The sequence below is a fragment of the Oncorhynchus mykiss genome, chromosome 5 (assembly GCF_013265735.2).
Source record: "Oncorhynchus mykiss isolate Arlee chromosome 5, USDA_OmykA_1.1, whole genome shotgun sequence".
Lineage (NCBI taxonomy): Eukaryota > Metazoa > Chordata > Actinopteri > Salmoniformes > Salmonidae > Oncorhynchus > Oncorhynchus mykiss.
Genome location: NC_048569.1, coordinates 81539444 through 81561110, shown reverse-complemented (window position 1 = coordinate 81561110; position 21667 = coordinate 81539444). Strand labels below are relative to the sequence as shown.

Genomic DNA, 21667 nt, shown 5'->3' with positions numbered 1-21667 from the left:
ATGATAATTGAACATTTCAAAAGGCATTTCTCTACGGCTGGCCAAACTTTCTTCCTGGCTACCCCAACCCAGACCAACAGCTCCGCACCACTCGCAGCTACTTGCCCAAAGCCTCCCCAGCTTCCCCTTCACCCAAATCCAGATCGCAGATGTTCTGACAGAGCTGCAAAACCTGGACCTGTACAAATCAGCTGGGCTAGACAATCTGGACCCTTTCTTTCTAAAATTATCTGCCGCCATTGTTGCAGCCCCTATTACCAGTCTGTTCAACCTCTCTTTCATTTCGTCCAAGATGCCTAAAGATTGGAAAGCTGCCGCGGTCATCCCCCTCTTCAAAGGGGGTGACACTCTAGACCCAAACTGTTACAGACCTATTTCTATCCTACCCTGCCTTTCTAAAGTCTTCGAAAGCCAAGTTAATAAACATATCACTGACCATTTCGAATCTCACCGTACCTTCTCTGCTGTGCAATCCGGTTTCCGAGCTGGTCACGGGTGTACCTCAGCCAAGCTCAAGGTACTAAACGATATCATAACCACCATCGATAAAAGACAGTACTGTGCAGCCGTCTTCATCGACCTGACCAAGGCTTTCGACTCGGTCAATCAACGTATTCTTATTGGCAGACGCAATAGCGTCAAATAGGTTTCTCAAATGACTGCCTCGCCTGGTTCCCCAGCTACTTCGCAGATAGAGTTCAGTGTGTAAAATAGGAGAGCCTGTTGTCCGGACCTCTGGCAGTCTCTATGGGGGTGCCACAGGGTTCAATTCTCCTGCCGACTCTTTTCTCTGTATAAATCAACAATGTCGCTCTTTCTGCGGGTGATTCCCTGATCCACTTACGCAGACGACACCATTCTGTATACATCTGGCCCTTTCTTGGACACTGTGTTAACTAACTTCCAAACGAGCTTCAATGCCATACAACACTCCTAACGTGGCCTCCAACTGCTCTTAAACGCTAGCAAAACCAAATGAATGCTTTTCAACAGTTCGCTCCCCGCACCCTTCCTCCCGACTAGCATCACTACTCTGGACGGTTCTGACCTAGAATACGTGGACAACTACAAATACCTAGGTGTCTGGCTAGACTGTAAACTCCTTCCAGACTCACATCAAACATCTTCAATCCAAAATTAAATCTAGAATCGGCTTTCTATTTCACAACAAAGCCTCCTTCACTCACGCCGCCAAAATTACCCTAGTAAAACTGACTATCCTACCGATCCTCGACTTCAGCGATGTCATTTACAAAATAGCTTCCAATACTCTACTCAGCAAATTGGATGCAGTCTATCACAGTGCCATCCGTTTTGTTACCAAAGCGCCTTATACCACTGCGACCTGTATGCTCTAGTCGGCTGGCCCTCGCTACATATTCGTCGCCAGACCCACTAGGTAATCTACAAGTCTATGCTAGGTAAAGCTCTGCCTTATCTCAGCTCACTGGTCACGATAACAACATCCACCCGTAGCACGCACTCCAGCAGGTATATCTCATCTCATCCCTAAAACCAACACCTCCTTTGGCCGCCTTTCCTTCCAGTTCTCTGCTGCCAGTGACTGGAACGAATTGCAAAAATTGCTGAAGCTGGAGACTTACATTTCCCTCACTAACTTTAAACATCAGCTCTCTGAGCAGCTAACCGATCGCTGCAGCCGTACATAGTACATCTGTAAATAGCCCACCCAATCTACCTATCTCATCCCCATATTGTTTTTATTTACTTTGCTGCTCTTTTGCACACCAGTATCACTACTTACACACCATCATCTGCTCATCATCATCTGCTCATCTATCACTCCAGTGTTAATCTGCTAAATTGTAATTACTTTGCTACTATGGTCTATTTATTGCCTTACCTCCTCATGGCATTTGCACACACTGTATATAGACTTCATTTTTTCCCTATTGTGTTATTGACTGTACGCTTGTTTATTCCATGTAACTCTGTTGTTGTTTGTGTTGCACTGCTTTGCTTTATCTTGGCCAGGTCGCAGTTGTAAATGAGAACTTGTTCTCAACTAGCCTACCTGGTTAAATAAAGGTTAAATAAAAATTAGTTTAAAAAAGCCCTTAAATTGAAATTGAGTGAGTGAGTGAGTGAGTGAGTGAGTGAGTGAGTGAGTGAGTGAGTGAGTGAGTGAGTGAGAGAGATGGATAAAGAAAAAATAAATAATGGGTAAATGAGGTTAAAAAGGTCCAGTGCAGCAGTTTTTATTTCAATATCAAATATTTTTCAAGGTAACAATTAAGTACCTTACTGTAATTAAAATTGGTAAAAAAAGAAACAAAAGCTTCTTCGCAAAGAGCACTTTCTCAAGCAAGAATTTTGCTCGGACTGTCTGGGAGTGGTCTGAGTGGGGAAGGGAAAACTGAACAACACTACCTGTTATTGGCAGAGAGGTTTAGAACTCTCTTTCTTATTGGTCTATTAACTAATTTACTGCCTGATGATGTCACCAGGCAGGTCAAAACTCCATCCCACCAAAACAAGCTGACATTTCTGGCAGTCTTTTCAAACAGCTCTTACACTAAAAGAGCAGTTATCATAATTTTCATAATTTCAGTGTAATTCCAACTTCATAGTGTGGAAAAATATACTGTATAAAACAGTGACTGCACTGGGCATTTAATAGAGTACTTTAGGGTAATTTAAAGTATCCTCAGTTTGGGCTGTAGAGTGTAGTATACCAGTAGCTGGTCTGATAGAGGTGCTGGGGTTTAGAATCATCAGTAAAAGAGGGTAAATCCCCCCAGTTGGTGGCTCTTCATTTGACTCACTCGAGAGAGTGGCATCTGAAAGTGTGTGTGTGTGTGTGTGTGTGTGTGCGTGTGTGGTGTACCTGTATGGCTCCGTTCATGCTGAAGGATGACACACACTGCATGAGACGGCTCATCTCCTCCGCCACACCATCAACGATTCTAGTCAGAACCCTGGGAACTAGCTCCTTTGACACTGTGAAGACCTGAGAGAGAAAGAGGTGGAGAGAGAGAGAGGGGCAGGGGGATAACGAGAGAGATCAAACTCTCTCTGTGACTACTGACTGACTGCTCTACTCATTACAGAAGGCCCCCAATAATTTTTGTCATGCATCTCTTCATTATACAGAAAAGCCAATGCCTTACCTCAGCATGAACAGTGATGATGTTGACCAAGGCTTCTTTCAGGTAGTTCCTCACACCTTGGAAAGAAGGTAGTTCCATAATAACGTCAAAACCCGAAACCGATCTTATGAAACTGATCCCAGACCTAACACATTTATCAGTTCTCTTTTACTATAAGACTAGACTGAAATGCAGTGGGCGAGGAAAGATTGAAAGTAGATATTTCTATTGGTAGAGGTTGAGATAAGCCATATAATGTATGTATTCTCCATGGTGGGTGTATAACGTGTATTGGCACCCCTAAGTAGGAGTGTGAACATTTAAATGTATAAACAAAGTTGGGATCCTTGACGTTAAGACAAATCCCTAACAACAACATTTGAATCCCAGTTTCCATGTTATAGTCTATACTGCCTATACTGTGTCCATCTCCTCTGTCAATTCAATTAAATTCTGTCTCTGTCCCTCGCTATGAAAGATGCGACTGTTTGTATTCTCGGAAGTACAGTAACAAGTCAGTCTCCTCCGTTCCAAAAATACTGAATCTTGACACTTAGAAATGAGAGTTAACACTGGAGTCGACATGCAACGAGTGGAGAAATCATTTTGGAGTCGACTCTCTACCACTACGTCATCATGGTTAACAGTTGGAAACATTTCAGAGAAAGGCAAGCAACAGCAGTGAAGTCCTGTATGGCAATACTTTGAGAAGTTAAATGAGAAGTAAAATGCAAACTTTGCAAGGTGGAATTGAGGTACCTTAATGGTAGTACAGGTGCAATGCGTAACCATCTGAAAGGGATGCACTATAATACCCACACCGTTGCTGGCAGCAGCACAGCTGCATTGTGAATTCACATGGAATTTTAGTAAAAATTCTTAGCATTTTAACAAATGGCCGTTTAAATGTTAAGAAAACTTTTCCACTTGTCACATCCCCAATGTCATGTTGAGAAGACAATATAATACATATAAATGAGATGATTGTCTGGTGTCTGGTGCTTCCAGGGGGCAAGAGTGTTACCACGAGAAAACAAAAGACCAAAACCAGTGAAGGTTGTCTTTCTCTGTTTCCGCTGGCAATGCAGGCCTCAGCATACACACACCAATTACCCACATGTTTAGCCAGTGAAAGTATCATATCCTATTCCTTATAGCTGTGGTTAAAAAGCCCAAATGTTCCTGTTTCACTATTAGCGGAACACACAAAATCATAAAAGGCACCACCTTTTCTCCTTGGAACATTGAGGAGCATAGGGGAGTGGGGCTATGCTCCTCTGAGCGCACACACACACACACTCCCTGTTTTAAGGTATGTAAAACACACACAAGTGTCACCTGTGCATTGCCTCATAGCACATGTGTGTATGTGTGTGTGTGTGCGCATACACACAAAACCACAGACCAGAATGATATATGTCCATGTCACTGCTAACATCACTTCAATTTAGAGTGTGTGTGTATGATTGTATGAAGAATTCCCTGAAGATTCAGGGTTTGACATGTCCTACAAGGAGCTCCCCCACCCACAACAACAGGGCCGGGGCGATACCAGTACTGCGATACTCGTCAGTATCGTGGCAATGAAAGAAAACAGGAAGCGGATTTAACTTCTTTATCAAAACAGCCCTAATGTTGGAAACAAACATGTTGTCATCCAGAGTGACATGTATTTATTTTCCCAGCTATAGCACACTATATTTTACAAACAGCAGATTTTTAAAGGACAAAAAAGTTTGATCTGCTTCATGATTTAATTTGACAATGTAAAAATATTGTGATACTGGTATCGTCACAGCCCTAATACAGAGTAGACTAAGAGTAGACTGTATGTGAAGTTGTGAACATCAGGCTAAGCACATCCAAGCACTGTTCATCGTAAAACTTCAGGACACACAGACATTTAGTTAGTGCCAAGAGATTAGTGCTTTTTGAGGTTGGTTCAGTTTCGGTTCGATTATGAAAAAATAAAATCACAGTTTTCGATTAACCATAATTTATTCACATTCATTTACTTTAATAAAATATTTGTTTTATTTGATGACTTTACTATTTCATTCCAAGTCGCCATCTCTATAGAGCTTCTGCTTATGATGTCTGACTAAATCACAATTTTACTATTATACTGACGGGCAGACCCCAGGGAGGAGGTAGGTGAACTGGTATTGTGGTGCCAGGACAACAAACTCTCCGTCAAATCAAATCAATCAAATTTTATTTGTCACATACACATGGTTAGCAGATGTTAATGCGAGTGTAGCGAAATGCTTGTGCTTCTAGTTCCGACAATGCAGTAATAACAAGTAATCTAACTAACAATTCCAAAACTACTGTCTTGTACACAGTGTAAGGGGATAAAGAATATGTACATAAGGATATATGAATGAGTGATGGTACAGAGCAGCATAGGCAAGATACAGTAGATGGTATCGGGTACAGTATGTACAAATGAGATGAGTATGTAAACAAAGTGGCATAGTATAGTATAAAGTGGCTAGTGATACATGTATTACATAAGGATACCGTCGATGATATAGAGTACAGTATATACGTATGCATATGAGATGAATAATGTAGGGTAAGTAACATTTATATAAGGTAGCATTGTTTAAAGTGGCTAGTGATATATTTACATCATTTCCCATCAATTCCCATTATTAAAGTGGCTGGAGTTGAGTCAGTGTCAGTGTGTTGGCAGCAGCCACTCAGTGTTAGTGGTGGCTGTTTAACAGTCTGATGGCCTTGAGATAGAAGCTGTTTTTCAGTCTCTCGGTCCCAGCTTTGATGCACCTGTACTGACCTCGCCTTCTGGATGATAGCGGGGTGAACAGGCAGTGGCTCGGGTGGTTGATGTCCTTGATGATCTTTATGGCCTTCCTGTGACATCGGGTGGTGTAGGTGTCCTGGAGGGCAGGTAGTTTGCCCCCGGTGATGCGTTGTGCAGACCTCACTACCCTCTGGAGAGCCTTACGGTTGAGGGCGGTGCAGTTGCCATACCAGGCGGTGATACAGCCCGCCAGGATGCTCTCGATTGTGCATCTGTAGAAGTTTGTGAGTGCTTTTGGTGACAAGCCGAATTTCTTCAGCCTCCTGAGGTTGAAGAGACGCTGCTGCGCCTTCTTCACGATGCTGTCTGTGTGAGTGGACCAATTCAGTTTGTCTGTGATGTGTATGCCGAGGAACTTAAAACTTGCTACCCTCTCCACTACTGTTCCATCGATGTGGATAGGGGGGTGTTCCCTCTGCTGTTTCCTGAAGTCCACAATCATCTCCTTACTTTTGTTGACGTTGAGTGTGAGGTTGTTTTCCTGACACCACACTCCGAGGGCCCTCACCTCCTCCCTGTAGGCCGTCTCATCGTTGTTGGTAATCAAGCCTACCACTGTTGTGTCGTCCGCAAACTTGATGATTGAGTTGGAGGCGTGCGTGGCCACGCAGTCGTGGGTGAGCAGGGAGTACAGGAGAGGGCTCAGAACGCAACCTTGTGGGGCCCCAGTGTTGAGGATCAGCGGGGAGGAGATGTTGTTGCCTACCCTCACCACCTGGGGGCGGCCCGTCAGGAAGTCCAGTACCCAGTTGCACAGGGCGGGATCGAGACCCAGGGTCTCGAGCTTGATGACGAGCTTGGAGGGTACTATGGTGTTGAATGCCGAGCTGTAGTCGATGAACAGCATTCTCACATAGGTATTCCTCTTGTCCAGATGGGTTAGGGCAGTGTGCAGTGTGGTTGAGATTGCATCGTCTGTGGACCTATTTGGGCGGTAAGCAAATTGGAGTGGGTCTAGGGTGTCAGGTAGGGTGGAGGTGATATGGTCCTTGACTAGTCTCTCAAAGCACTTCATGATGACGGATGTGAGTGCTACGGGGCGGTAGTCATTTAGCTCAGTTACCTTAGCTTTCTTGGGAACAGGAACAATGGTGGCCCTCTTGAAGCATGTGGGAACAGCAGACTGGTATAGGGATTGATTGAATATGTCCGTAAACACACCGGCCAGCTGGTCTGCGCATGCTCTGAGGGCGCGGCTGGGGATGCCATCTGGGCCTGCAGCCTTGCGAGGGTTAACACGTTTAAATGTCTTACTCACCTCGGCTGCAGTGAAGGAGAGACCGTATGTTTTCGTTGCAGGCCGTGTCAGTGGCACTGTATTGTCCTCAAAGCGGGCAAAAAAGTTATTTAGTCTGCCTGGGAGCAAGACATCCTGGTCCGTGACTGGGCTGGGTTTCTTCCTGTAGTCCGTGATTGACTGTAGACCCTGCCACATGCCTCTTGTGTCTGAGCCGTTGAATTGAGATTCTACTTTGTCTCTGTACTGGCGCTTAGCTTGTTTGATAGCCTTGCGGAGGGAATAGCTGCACTGTTTGTATTCGGTCATGTTACCAGACACCTTGCCCTGATTAAAAGCAGTGGTTCGCGCTTTCAGTTTCACACGAATGCTGCCATCAATCCACGGTTTCTGGTTAGGGAATGTTTTAATCGTTGCTATGGGAACGACATCTTCAACGCACGTTCTAATGAACTCGCACACCGAATCAGCGTATTCGTCAATGTTGTTATCTGACGCAATACGAAACATCTCCCAGTCCACGTGATGGAAGCAGTCTTGGAGTGTGGAGTCAGCTTGGTCGGACCAGCGTTGGACAGACCTCAGCGTGGGAGCCTCTTGTTTTAGTTTCTGTCTGTAGGCAGGGATCAACAAAATGGAGTCGTGGTCAGCTTTTCCGAAAGGGGGGCGGGGCAGGGCCTTATATGCGTCGCGGAAGTTAGAGTAACAATGGTCCAAGGTCTTTCCTCCCCTGGTTGCGCAATCGATATGCTGATAAAATTTGGGGAGTCTTGTTTTCAGATTAGCCTTGTTAAAATCCCCAGCTACAATGAATGCAGCCTCCGGATAAATTGTTTCCAGTTTGCAGAGAGTTAAATAAAGTTTGTTCAGAGCCATCGATGTGTCTGCTTGGGGGGGGATATATACGGCTGTGATTATAATCGAAGAGAATTCTCTTGGTAGATAATGCGGTCTACATTTGATTGTGAGGAATTCTAAATCAGGTGAACAGAAGGATTTGAGTTCCTGTATGTTTCTTTCATCGCACCATGTCACGTTAGTCATAAGGCATACGCCCCCGCCCCTCTTTTTACCAGAAAGATGTTTTTTCCTGTCTGCGCGATGCGTGGAGAAACCTGTTGGCTGCACCGCTTCGGATAGCGTCTCTCCAGTAAGCCACGTTTCCGTGAAGCAAAGAACGTTACAGTCTCTGATGTCCCTCTGGAATGCTACCCTTGCTCGGATTTCATCAACCTTGTTGTCAAGAGACTGGACATTGGCAAGAAGAATGCTAGGGAGTGGTGCGCGCTGTGCCCGTCTCCGGAGTCTGACCAGAAGACCGCCTCGTTTCCCTCTCTTTCGGAGTCGTTTTTTTGGGTCGCTGCATAGGATCCACTCCGTTGTCCTGTTTGTAAGGCAGAACACAGGATCCGCGTCGCGAAAAACATATTCTTGGTCGTACTGATGGTGAGTTGATGCTGTTCTTATATTCAGTAGTTCTTCTCGACTGTATGTAATGAAACCTAAGATGACCTGGGGTACTAATGTAAGAAATAACACGTAAAAAAACAAAAAACTGCATAGTTTCCTAGGAACGCGAAGCGAGGCGGCCATCTCTGTCGGCGCCGGAAGTAATTCAACATCAGCAAAGCAAAGGAGTTGTTGACTTCAGGAAGCAGAGAAGGGAACATGCCCTGATCCACATCAAGGGGACTGCAGTAGAGAGAGTCAGCAGTTTTAAGTTTCACTGCACCCACATCACAGAGGATTTGTCATGGATCAACAACACCACCACTCTTGTCAAGAGGGTGCAACAGCGTCTCTACTTCCTAAGGCAGCTGAAGAAAATCGGGCAAGTCACCCAGGGTCTTCTCCAAATACTACCTCTGCACCATCGAGAGCGTCCTGACCGGTTGCATCACAGCCTGGTACAGGAATCGCTCTGTCCACGACCACAAGTCCGTCTCCTGTGTGGTGAAGAAGGTCCAATGCATCACTGGGACCGTGCTTCCATCCATCTGGGACATCTACTTGAAACGGTGCATGAGGAAGTCCCTCAGCATCATCAATGACCCCATACACCCCAGCCATGAGCAGTTCACTCCGTTACTGTCGGGCAGGCATCGGAGCATGAGGTCTGATAGAAACAGTCTCTGAGTCTGTTGGTATCTACAAGCCATCAGACTGCTGAACACTTGAACTGGACTGACCACCTGCTCGGATTCTCCGCACCTTAGCACACTTGCGCTCACTCGCTAACTTGCTAACTCATCCACTCACTCACACATACATATACACTACCGGTCAAAAGTTTGGACACACCTGCTCATTCAAGGGTTTTTCAGATTTTTTTACTATTTTCTATATTGTAGAATAATAGGGAAAACATCCAAACTATGAAATAATACATATGGAATCAATAACACATAAGTAACAAAAAATGATAAACAAATCTAAACATATTTTAGATTATTCAAAGTAGCCACCCTTTGCCTTGACAGTTTTGCATACTTGGCATTCTCTCAACCAGTTTCATGAGGAATGCTTTTCCAACAGTCTTGAATGAGTTCCCACATATGCTGAGCACTGTTTGCTGCTTTTCCTTCACTCTGCGATCCAACTCCTCCCAAACCATCTCAATTAGGTTGAGGTCAGGTTTGTGGAGGCCAAGTCATCTGATGCAGCACCATCACTCTCCTTCTTGATCAAATAGCCCTTACACAGTCTGGAGGTGTGTTTTGGGTCATTGTCCTGTTGAAAAACAAATGATAGTCCCACTAAGCGCAAACCAGATGGGATGGCGTATCGCTGCAGAATAACTGTGCCTTGAATTCTAAATAAATCACAGACAGTGTCACCAGCAAAGCAGCCCCACACCATCACACCTCCTCCTCCATGCTTCACCGTAGGAACCACACATATGGATATCATCTGTTCACCTACTCTGCATCTCACAAAGACAAAGCGGTTGGAATCAAAAATCTCAAATTTGGACTCGAAAGGACTGATTTTCACCGGTCTAATGTCCATTGCTCGTGTTTTTTGGCTCAAGTAAGTCTCTTATTCTTATTTAATGTCCTTTAGTAGTGGTTTCTTTGCAGTAATTGGATCATGAAGGCCTGATTCACGCAGTCTCTTCTGAAAAGTTGATGTTGAGATGTGTCTGTTACTTGAACTCTGTGAAGCATTTATTTGGTTTTTAGTTACCTCTAATGAACTTATCCTCTGCAGCAGAGGTAACTGTGGGTCTTCCTGTCCTGTGGTGGTCCTCATGAGAGCCAGTTTCATCATAGTGCTTGATGGTTTTTGCGACTGAGCTTGAAGAAACTTTCAAAGTTCTTGACATTTTCCGGATTGACGGACCTTCATGTCTTAAAGTAATGATGGACTATCGTCGCTTCTCTATGCTTATTTGAGCTGTTCTTGCCATAATATGGACTTGGCCTTTTACCAATTGGGCTATCTTCTGTACCCCCCCCCCCCCCCCCCCACCACCACACCTTGTCACAACACAACTGATTGGCTCAAACACACTAAGGAAAGAAATTCTACAAATGAACTTTTAACAAGGCACACATTTCAGGTGACTACCTCATGAAGCTGGTTCAGAGAATGCCAAGAGTGTACAAAGCTGTCATCAATGCAAAAGGTGGCTACTTTGAAGAATTGTTTAACACTTTTTTGGTTTGTATATGATTCCATATGTGTTATTTCATAGTTTTGATGTCTTCACTATTATTCTACAATGTAGGAAATAGTACAAATAAAGAAAAACCTTTGAATGAGTAGGTGTGTCCAAACTTTTGACTGGTACTGTACATTCACGCAACACACACATCACAACTGCTGCTGCCAAACTCTTATTATGATTGCTAAATACTGCACAATTTAAACAATCCCAGCTTTTCCAAAACAAGTGTAAATCCTGGACTATGAATTGTGCCTTCATGTATTATACTGATGCTAAAATGTTATTATATTCTACTGAGCCATTTATTTTATGTTCATATTCTTATCTTTTATCATTTCTTATTGTTGTTGGAACCTGCAAGTAAGTATTTCATTGGACTGTGTATACCATGTGTATACGTACATACGACTAATCAAACTTGAACCTTTAGCATTGGCTCGTGAAACTACCACTAACTTCCTTCATACTGGAGGCAGAGACATATGGTATGCTGTTGAAGCTAGCGATATTCATAAAATAATTTAGCAGAACCCCTGCAGTGCCTCTATGGAACCTTAGGGGGCTGCAGACCCCAGTTTGAAAACCTCTGCCATAATGTTCCCCAGACAGCCGTAAGGTTTATTGCTTTTGGAGATAAGCCCAAGAGGCTAGATAGGTCAAGGGTTATTATGGGTAAACCCCCCTCTCTCTGCTTGGTGGAAGAACTCGACATTGCGAATACAATCTCCACAAACATCTGGGAAATTGCATTTAAAAGTCTATCGCCGTGTACAGGTGGTTAATCTGTGTTGGTTTGAATACTGGCCTCAGTCCATAATGTCCTGTGATTAAGGTATGTAAAAAGGTGTGCAGTCGCGCCAACGGACGTAGACAGGGCAGATCAAATCAAATCACATTTGTCACATGCTTGGTAAACAACAGGTGTAGACTAACAGTGAAACGCTTACTTACGGGCCCTCTAGAAATACATTTCTGTGTACCTGCTGGTGTACTGTAAATAAGAATTTGTTCTTAACTGACTTGCCTAGTTAAATAAAGGTTATATAAAATAAATCAAAGTAGAAGCGTATATCTGTGTGTGTGTGTGTGTGTGTGTGTGTGTGTGTGTGTGTGTGTGTGTACCTGTAGGTGTACTACAGTCCCTCCAGTCGAAGTATCCAGCGTAGATGCCTGGTTCTAGGGATCCTACAATGGGATCTGACTTCCTCTCGATGTAGGCATCAAACAGACTCTCATCCAGCTCCTTCACTGCATGGACACTCACCTGGAAACAGAGGCAGAGACAAACCTAATCAACACCTGGGAGCAGAGGAGAGAGACATCAATCACATTTCAATGAAATGTACTTAGAAATCTATTCTTACATCAGCAGCTGTCACAAATTGCTTTTACAGGAACTTGATTTATGTTCTTATAGTCACAATATAGATCCTGGTTTTGAACCAACTGCTTACAGGCCATGTTTCTAAAAAACACAAGCCGTTTACCTGTTTTTACAGGAACAGCCAACCAATATCTGTCTGTATGAGTGTGCGTGTGAGAGAGAAGGAGACTTGACTCAGAGATCTGACCTTTAGCTGTTTAAAGAGAAAGAGCGAGTAATAGTTCTGCCCCAAAACATCATTTCTCATCAGTTCTTTGGTGACAAATCTTCTTCTTCAAAGAACACCAAAAACTAAACACCAAAACATCTAAGGAGCCAGTTAACTGTTTGCTGTTTCTGACAGTTAACTGTGTGTGTGTCTGTTTGTGTCTGTGTTTGTGTGGGTCCTCTCGACTAACCTGTGTGATCTTGTCAGTCCCGGTGAAACCGTGTTTCTCAAAGTGTTCAGCCATGTTAAGGAAGGTGTGTTTCTCCAGGTACTGACAGTTACTCAGGATTATCAGCAGACGCTGCTCCTATAGAGAGAAAGAGATGCACACACACCCACACACACCCGTAGAAAGTTCAGGATGTTGGATTTGTTATGTTGAGCGATTGTTTCTGAGCATCTGTCAGTTAATCTCATCATCGACTCCATCCCTGTTTTACTGGAATTGACTAAAATGCTGTTTGACGCCACACTACACACCGGGTTTTCTTCAATGATACAAGGTCAATTATAACAGTTACCTCACTGACAACCTCACTGACAGGATTAGTGTAACAGGTAGTGTTCACTCCTAAAAGAGGAGAGGTCCTGGTCTTAAAAGACAATCTCAAATAATTTGGTTACTTTGGCAACTCCTTTTATTATAAGAATTCTAGTCTTCTTCTATTATTTTTCAACACTTCCAGTCTCTGTAGACCATGTCAATTTATGGCCTACCAGCCCACCGTTTCTCTGAGGCCTTACTGTATTTCAGTGAGATGTCTGCTACTCCATATGATAATGTCTTAAGGTGGTTCTGTAGGCCTGAACTCTGGCATGTGCCCTGAATATTGTCTGGCTGTCTCATCGACTCAGCCCTGCTAGAGATCAGAGATCAGGGGAAACCCCATCTGCACCCTGCTCTATTTCCCTTTACCAAAAACTCCCCTTCCTCTTCCTCCTCTCCCCTTCACTACACACCCAGGCCCATTCACTCTCATCTGGACACATATACAAGAAATGAGGTTGTGTCTGCTTCCTGTCCACAACCAGGAAACAGTATCATAACAGATTGGTTTGGTTTACCAGTGAAGGAGATACACGTGTGTGTGGGTGTGTAGGGGGGTTAGATTGTAAGAAAAATAACCTTAATTGAGAATGCTCATTGACATTGGCAATCCTGTAGCGTGAGATTGAGGTAGATTGAGTTCAATTGAGGCCTGTAGTCTCAGTCTGAGAAAATTCAGATCTTCTTACCGGTGTTGCACAGAAGTCTTCCTGAAGGCCACTGAATGGGTCTGGAGAGGCAAGGTCCACTGATATACTAAGAATACACACACATAAGGAGTTCAAAAACACACTAAGGCAGACACACACAAAATGACACTGGATGTAAAGTCCCTGCCTGTACTCACTGTGAAGTGTTGATGTCTCCATCTGTTTTATTGCTCAGCTGCTCCAGGCAGTTGACAAACACCTGGAAGAGATGTTACAGGTCAGCATCACAGAGACAGGTCAGCGTCACAGAGACAAGTCAGCGTCACAGAGACAGGTCAGCGTCACAGAGACAGGTCAGCGTCACAGAGACAGGTCAGCGTCACAGAGACAGGTCAGCGTCACAGAGACAGGTCAGCGTCACAGAGACAGGTCAGCGTCACAGAGACAGGTCAGTCACTCAGACAACAGTAACAGTCGACTATATTAAAAAGGAGTGGGGTGAATGGACTGCACTGCAAACCTACAGTAAACTACATATAACGGGTCGGAAACAGGCGGCCCGTGGGCCAAAACCACCCTGCAAAGAAATTGTTTGTTGTAAAAAAAAAAGTAATGTGATCGTGCCTCAATGTAATCAAGGTATAAAATTATATTTTTTATTTTAAATACAATCTCTTTTTGGGCTTAGTTGTGGTCAATTTTCAGTGTTCAAATTATTAGAATTATATTCTATCCCGCTGACCATCCACTCAGTCAAAAATCAGCACGCGGCTGAATGTAGTTGCCTACCCCTGACCTATAATCTGTAGGGATTCCTATGGTGTAATCCTAGTCACGTATCTACTCTGTACCATACAGTACCTTATCCTCAGAGCTTTTTCACCTGCTCTTGAACCTGCTCAGAAAGTACAAGTCTACAATAATTAATACATTTCAACTGAATTTGTGCACTGTAGGCCTACAGTAAACTACTAGTAAACTGTAGATATTCCTATGGCGAAATATGATGTAATCCTTATCTTTACTCTATAGTACTATACCTTCATGATCCTCTCACAGAGCTTCCGGATCCATTCCTGCTACAAATGTAAAAGGCTACAATAATCTAAGGGCCGGTGTCCCGGACATAGATGAAGCCTAATCCAGTACTAAAAAGCATTCTTAATGGAGATTCTCCATTGAAGGTGCCTTTTCAGTCCAGGACTAGTCTTAATCTGTGTCCTGGAAACCATTCCTAAATGCCTACTGAATTTGAGCATTGTAGCAATAAACTATCTGTGACCCTTCACTAGAGTGAAATATACTGTAAACCTATTCTCTTGTGACAGTAGTACCATAAACCTATGTTGAACTATACTGTAATCTTAATCTCTACTCTGTATTATTGTGGTGAAATATTGTGTAAACCTAGTCTGTAGTGACTGTACAGTACCCTCATGATGTCCACACAGAGCTCTGAGGCTTGATCTTGGGCCTGATCCAACTGGAGGATCTGAAGACAGGAGGGGAAGGTGAGACAGCACACTGCACATAACCAATTATCACGCAGTAATGTGGTCCAATACAACATGTAAGGTGTTGGTCCCACGTTTCATGAGCTGAAAAAACAACATCCCCCAAAATGTCCCTTGCGCACAAAAAGCTTATTTCTCTCCAATTTTGTGCACAAATTTGTTTACATCCCTGTTAGTGAGCATTTCTCCTTTGCCAAGATAATCTATCCACCTGACAAGTGTGGCATATCAAGAAGCTGAATAAACAGCATGATCATTACACAGGTGTACCTTGTGATGTGGACAATAAAAGGCCACTCTAAAATATGCAGTTTTGTCACAGAAGACAAGCCACAGATGTCTCAAGTTGAGGGAGCACGCAATTGGCATGCTGACTGCAGGAATGTCCACCCGAGCTGTTGCCAGAGAATTTCATGTTAATTTCTCTACCATAAGCCGCCTCCAACATCGTTTTAAAGAATTTGTCAGTACATCCAACAGGCCTCACAACCGCAGACCACGTGTAACCACGCCAGCCCAGTACCTCCACATATGGCTTCTTCATCTGCGGGTTCGTCTGAGACCAGCCACCAGGACAGCTGATGAAATTGTTGGTTTGTACAACCGAATCATATCTGCACAAACTGTCAGAAACCGTCTCAGGGAAGCTCATCTGCATGTTCGTCGTCCTCACCAGGGTCTTGACTTGACTGCAGTTTGGCGTCATAACCGACTTCAGTGGGCAAATGCTCACCTTCGATTGCCACTGGCATGCTGGAGAAGTGTGCTCTTCGCGGATTAATCCGGTTTCAACTGTACCGGGCAGATGGCAGACAGTGTGTATGGTGTCGTGTGGGCGAGCGGTTTGCTGATGTCAATGTTGTGAACAGAGTGCCCCGTGGTGGTGGTCAGGTTATGGTATGTGCAGGCATAAGCTATGGACAATGAACACAATTGCATTTTATCGATGCCAATTTGAATGCACAATGTCTGGTGAGAATGCAGGCCATGGAAGAACTGGGAGATGTTCAACTTCCAGGAATTGTGTAGAGATCCTTGCGACATGGGGCTGTGCATTATCATGCTGATAATGCACGGTTGATGGCAGTGGATGAATGGCACGTCAATGGGCCTCAGGATCTCATCACGGTATCTCTGTGATATACTGTAACAGATACCGTGATGAGATCCTGAGGCCCATTGACGTGCCATTCATCCACTGCCATCAACCGTGCATTATCAGCATGATAATGCACAGCCCCATGTCGCAAGGATCTCTACACAATTCCTGGAAGTTGAACATCTCCCAGTTCTTCCATGGCCTGCATTCTCACCAGACATTGAGCATGTTTTGTATGCTCTGGATCGATGTGCACGACAGCGTGTTCCAGTTTCCACAATCCACAGGCCACAAGCAACAGCCTGATCAACTCCACGCAAAGGAGACGTGTCGTGCTGCATGAGGCAAAAGGTGTTCACACCAGATACGGACTGGTTCTCTGATCCACGCCCCTACCATATTTATTAAGGTATTCGTGACCACCAGATGCATATCTGTAATCCCAGTCATGTGAAATCCATATATTAGAGCCTAATGAATGTATTCATGTCCTTATATGAACTGTAACTCAGTAAAATCTTTGAAATTGTTGCATGTTGCATTTATATGATTGTTCAGTGCAATTCACATACATAAAAAGAGTAGTTCACATAGATGAATGAGGTTCTGTTATAGTGTGTGTTCCTTACATTGACCTCCCCAGGTTTGGTCTCCATGGGTTCTTTGAGTGACTGCAGCATCTGCACCATGCACTGCTCAAACTGGGCTGGCTGCACACGACACAACACACAAATCAGATATATAGATTTTACCATGTCATATTTTTCATCATATCTTACTATAAAATAAATAATGATATATCACAAAGTATAGTAAATATAACTTTACCAAGCTGGTGATTCCTTCATTGTCTACGACCCAGTCCTCTTTCTCTGCAAGCCTTTTGACATCTGACAAAATGCATACACCAACATAAATCACTGTAGGGGCAACAAATGTGTGCTTTTGCCATTTCCCATTATTTTTTATCACTATCAAATTAAATAATGATACTACATACTCGTGAACAAGTGAAGAGCCATGATCAGTTCACATGACATTTTAAATAGAACTGTTTGGTAGAAGACCGCAGAAGAAAGTGAAATGACCCTCTAAACTAGTGAATGACTACCTTCAAAACCACATGAGCTGTTACTATCAACCTGAGTTTCTATAGATCTAGGGCCACAGTCAGAATGACCAACAGAGTTTAACCACAAAACCCCCTTTCACAAACACTTTCTCTTTCACTAACCTCACCTTACCTAACCCACCTCTGCCCCTTTCTCCATCTCTTTCCTCCTTCTGCCCCTTTCTTCCAGACAGTGATGTCTCAGGTCCCCTTTCCTCTTCCTTCCTTCCTTCCTCCGATCTCCTCCCTCCCTCCCATATCTCCTTCTCTCTTACTCTTTGCGGTGTGGTGCAGGGAGACCTGTAGACAGTGATGTCTCAGTTCCCATCCCCTCCCTCCCCTCCCTCCCCTCCTCCCTCACCCCCTGCGGTGTGGTGCAGGGTGACCAGTAGACAGTGATGTCTCAGCTCCAACAGTAGATCCTGGATCACCTGCAGCAGATCATTAGGGATCTCCAGAGCAACCAGAGCTTCAAAAATGATTCTGAGAGATGAGAGAGACGAGAGACGAGAGAGGAGAGAGGCGAGAGCGAGAAAGTTTTAGTGGAGGAGGGATTGAGGGTCTAGAATATGGGGGATAAAGTCATTTACACACACATGCTCGCACAAACACACATTAGAGTGAGGTGTCCATACCTGACAGTGTGTACGACACAAGAGTGAGGTGTCCATATCTAACAGTGTGTATGACACTAGAGTGAGGTGTCCATACCTGACAGTGTGTACGACACAAGAGTGAGGTGTCCATATCTGACAGTGTGTATGACACTAGAGTGAGGTGTCCATATCTGACAGTGTGTACAACACAAGAGTGAGGTGTCCATACCTGACAGTGTGTACGACACAAGAGTGAGGTGTCCATATCTGACAGTGTGTATGACACTAGAGTGAGGTGTCCATATCTGACAGTGTGTACAACACAAGAGTGAGGTGTCCATACCTGACAGTGTGTATGACACTAGAGTGAGATGTCCATATCTGACAGTGTGTATGACACTAGAGTGAGGTGTCCATATCTGACAGTGTGTACAACACAAGAGTGAGGTGTCCATATCTGACAGTGTGTATGACACTAGAGTGAGATGTCCATTCGTGACAGTATGTATAACACTAGAGTGAGGTGTCCATACCTGACAGTGTGTATGACACTAGAGTGAGATGTCCATTCGTGACAGTATGTATAACACTAGAGTGAGGTGTCCATACCTGACAGTGTGTATGACACTAGAGTGAGATGTCCATTCGTGACAGTATGTATAACACTAGAGTGAGGTGTCCATACCTGACAGTGTGTATGACACTAGAGTGAGATGTCCATATCTGACAGTGTGTACGACACAAGAGTGAGGTGTCCATACCTGACAGTGTGTATGACACTAGAGTGAGATGTCCATTCGTGACAGTATGTATAACACTAGAGTGAGGTGTCCATATCTGACAGTATGTATAACACTAGAGTGAGGTGTGCATACCTGACAGTGTGTATGACACTAGAGTGAGATGTCCATTCGTGACAGTATGTATAACACTAGAGTGAGGTGTCCATACCTGACAGTGTGTATGACACTAGAGTGAGATGTCCATTCGTGACAGTATGTATAACACTAGAGTGAGGTGTCCATACCTGACAGTGTGTATGACACTAGAGTGAGATGTCCATTCGTGACAGTATGTATAACACTAGAGTGAGGTGTCCATACCTGACAGTGTGTATGACACTAGAGTGAGATGTCCATTCGTGACAGTATGTATAACACTAGAGTGAGGTGTCCATACCTGACAGTGTGTATGACACTAGAGTGAGATGTCCATTCGTGACAGTATGTATAACACTAGAGTGAGGTGTCCATACCTGACAGTGTGTATGACACTAGAGTGAGATGTCCATTCGTGACAGTATGTATAACACTAGAGTGAGGTGTCCATATCTGACAGTGTGTATGACACTAGAGTGAGATGTCCATTCGTGACAGTATGTATGACACTAGAGTGAGGTGTCCATACCTGACAGTGTGTATGACACTAGAGTGAGATGTCCATTCGTGACAGTATGTATGACACTAGAGTGAGGTGTCCATACCTGACAGTGTGTATGACACTAGAGTGAGATGTCCATTCGTGACAGTATGTATGACACTAGAGTGAGGTGTCCATACCTGACAGTGTGTATGACACTAGAGTGAGATGTCCATTCGTGACAGTATGTATAACACTAGAGTGAGGTGTCCATATCTGACAGTGTGTATGACACTAGAGTGACAACAAATAATTGTAGAGCAGCAGTAAAATAACAATAGCAAGGCTATATACAGGGGCTACCGTTACAGAGTCAATGTGCACCTATTAGTCGAGATAACAAGTTGAAGTCGGAAGTATACATACACCTTAGCCAAATACATTTAAACTTAGTTTCACAATTCCTGATATTTAACTCTAGTAAAAATTCCCTGTCTTAGGTCAGTTAGGATCACCACATCATTTTAAGAATGGGAAATGAAAGAAATAAAAGCTGAAATAAATAATTATCTTTACTATTATTCTGACATCACATTCCCAGTGGGTCAGAGGTTTACATACACTTAATTAGTATTTCGTAGCATTGCCTTTAAATTGTTTAACTTGGGTGAAACGTTTTGGGTAACCTTCCACAAGCTTCCCACAATAAGTTGGGTGAATTGTGGCACATTCCCCCTGACAGAGCTGGTATAACTGAGTCAGGCCTCCTTGCTCGCACATGCTTTTTCAGTTCTGCCCACACATTTTCTATGGGATTGAGGTCAGGGCTTTGTGATGGCCACACAAATACCTTGACTTTGTTGTCCTTAAGCCATTTTGCCACAGCTTTGGAAGTATGCTTGGGGTCATTGTCCATTTGAAAGACCCATTTGCGACCAAGCGTAATTTCTTGACTGATGTCTTGAGATGTTGCTTCAATATATCCACATAATTTTCCGGCTCATGATGCCATCTATTTTGTGAAGTGCACCAGTTCCTCCTGCAGCAAAGCACCCACACAACATGATGCTGCCACCCCTGTGCTTCACAGTTGGGATGGTGTTCTTCAGCTTGCAAGCCTCCCCCTTTTTCCTCCAAACATAACAATGGTCATTATGGCCAAACATTTCTATTTTTGTTACATCAGACCAGAGGACATTTCTAAAAAAAAGTATGATCGTTGTCCCCATGTGCAGTTGCAAACCGCAGTCTGGCTTTTTTATGGCGGTTTTGGAGGAGTGGCTTCTTCCTTGCTGAGCGGCCTTTCAGGTTATATCGATATAGGACTTGTTTTACTGTGGATGTAGATACTTTTGTACATGTTTTTTCCAGCATCTTCACAAGGTCCTTGTCACAAGGCTGTTGTTCTGGGATTGATTTGCGTTTTTCGCAACAAAGTACATTCATCTTTAGGAGACAGAACATGTCACCTTCCTGAGTGGTATGATGGCTGCGTGGTCCCATGGTGTTTATACTTGCGCACTATTGTTTGTACAGATGAACGTGGTACCTTCATGCATTTGAAAATTGTTCCCAAGGATGAACCAGACTTGTGGAGATCTACCATTTTTTTTTCCTGAGGTTTTGGCTGATTTATTTTGAATTTCTCATGATGTCAAGCAAAGAGGCACTGAGTTTGAAGGTAGGCCTTGAAACACATCCACAGGTACACCTCCAATTGACTCAAGGTATGTCAATTAGCCAATCAGAAGCTTCTAAAGCCATGACATCCTTTTCTGGAATTTTCCAAGCTGTTTAAAGGCATAGTCAACTTAGTATACAGTGGGGCAAAAGAGTATTTAGTCAGCCACCAATTGTGCAAGTTCTCCCACTTAAAAAGATGAGAGAGGCCTGTAATTTTCATCATAGGTACACTACAACTATGACAGACAAAATGAGAAAAAACATTTCCAGAAAATCACATTGTAGGATTTTTAATGAATTTATTTGCAAATTATGGTGGAAGTACGATTCGATCTTAGTCCTGTATTGAAGCTTTGCCTGTTTGATGGTTCGTCGGAGGCCATAGCGGGATTTCTTATAAGCTTCCGGGTTAGAGTCTCGCTCCTTGAAAGCGGCAGCTCTACACGTAACCTCAGTGCAGATGTTGCCTGTAATCCTTGGCTTCTGGTTGGGAAATGTACGCGGACACTGTGGGGACGACATCATCGATTCACTTATTGATGAAGCCAGTGACTGATGTGGTGTACTCCTCAATGCCATCGGAAGAATCCCGGAACATATTTCAGTCTGTGCTAGCAAAACAATCCTGTAGCTTAGCATCTGCTTCATCTGACCACTTTTTTTATTGACCGA

General features: G+C 43.8%; 1 protein-coding gene across 3 annotated transcripts in view; it reads right to left on the bottom strand.

Moving 5' to 3' along the window:
- LOC110524662 (exocyst complex component 2) overlaps window positions 1–21667 on the bottom strand; it is a 158004-nt gene that overhangs the window by 14285 nt on the left and 122052 nt on the right. For all 3 annotated transcript variants that reach the window (XM_021604507.2, XM_021604508.2, XM_021604509.2), the window contains 10 exons: window positions 17719–17840; window positions 17075–17136; window positions 16876–16956; window positions 15066–15125; window positions 13831–13892; window positions 13673–13739; window positions 12627–12743; window positions 11967–12108; window positions 3132–3187; window positions 2849–2971 (listed from right to left, as the gene is read on the bottom strand). In XM_021604507.2, coding sequence (XP_021460182.2) covers window positions 2849–2971; window positions 3132–3187; window positions 11967–12108; window positions 12627–12743; window positions 13673–13739; window positions 13831–13892; window positions 15066–15125; window positions 16876–16956; window positions 17075–17136; window positions 17719–17840 — 892 coding nt within the window. The remainder of the gene's footprint in view (window positions 1–2848; window positions 2972–3131; window positions 3188–11966; window positions 12109–12626; window positions 12744–13672; window positions 13740–13830; window positions 13893–15065; window positions 15126–16875; window positions 16957–17074; window positions 17137–17718; window positions 17841–21667) is intronic.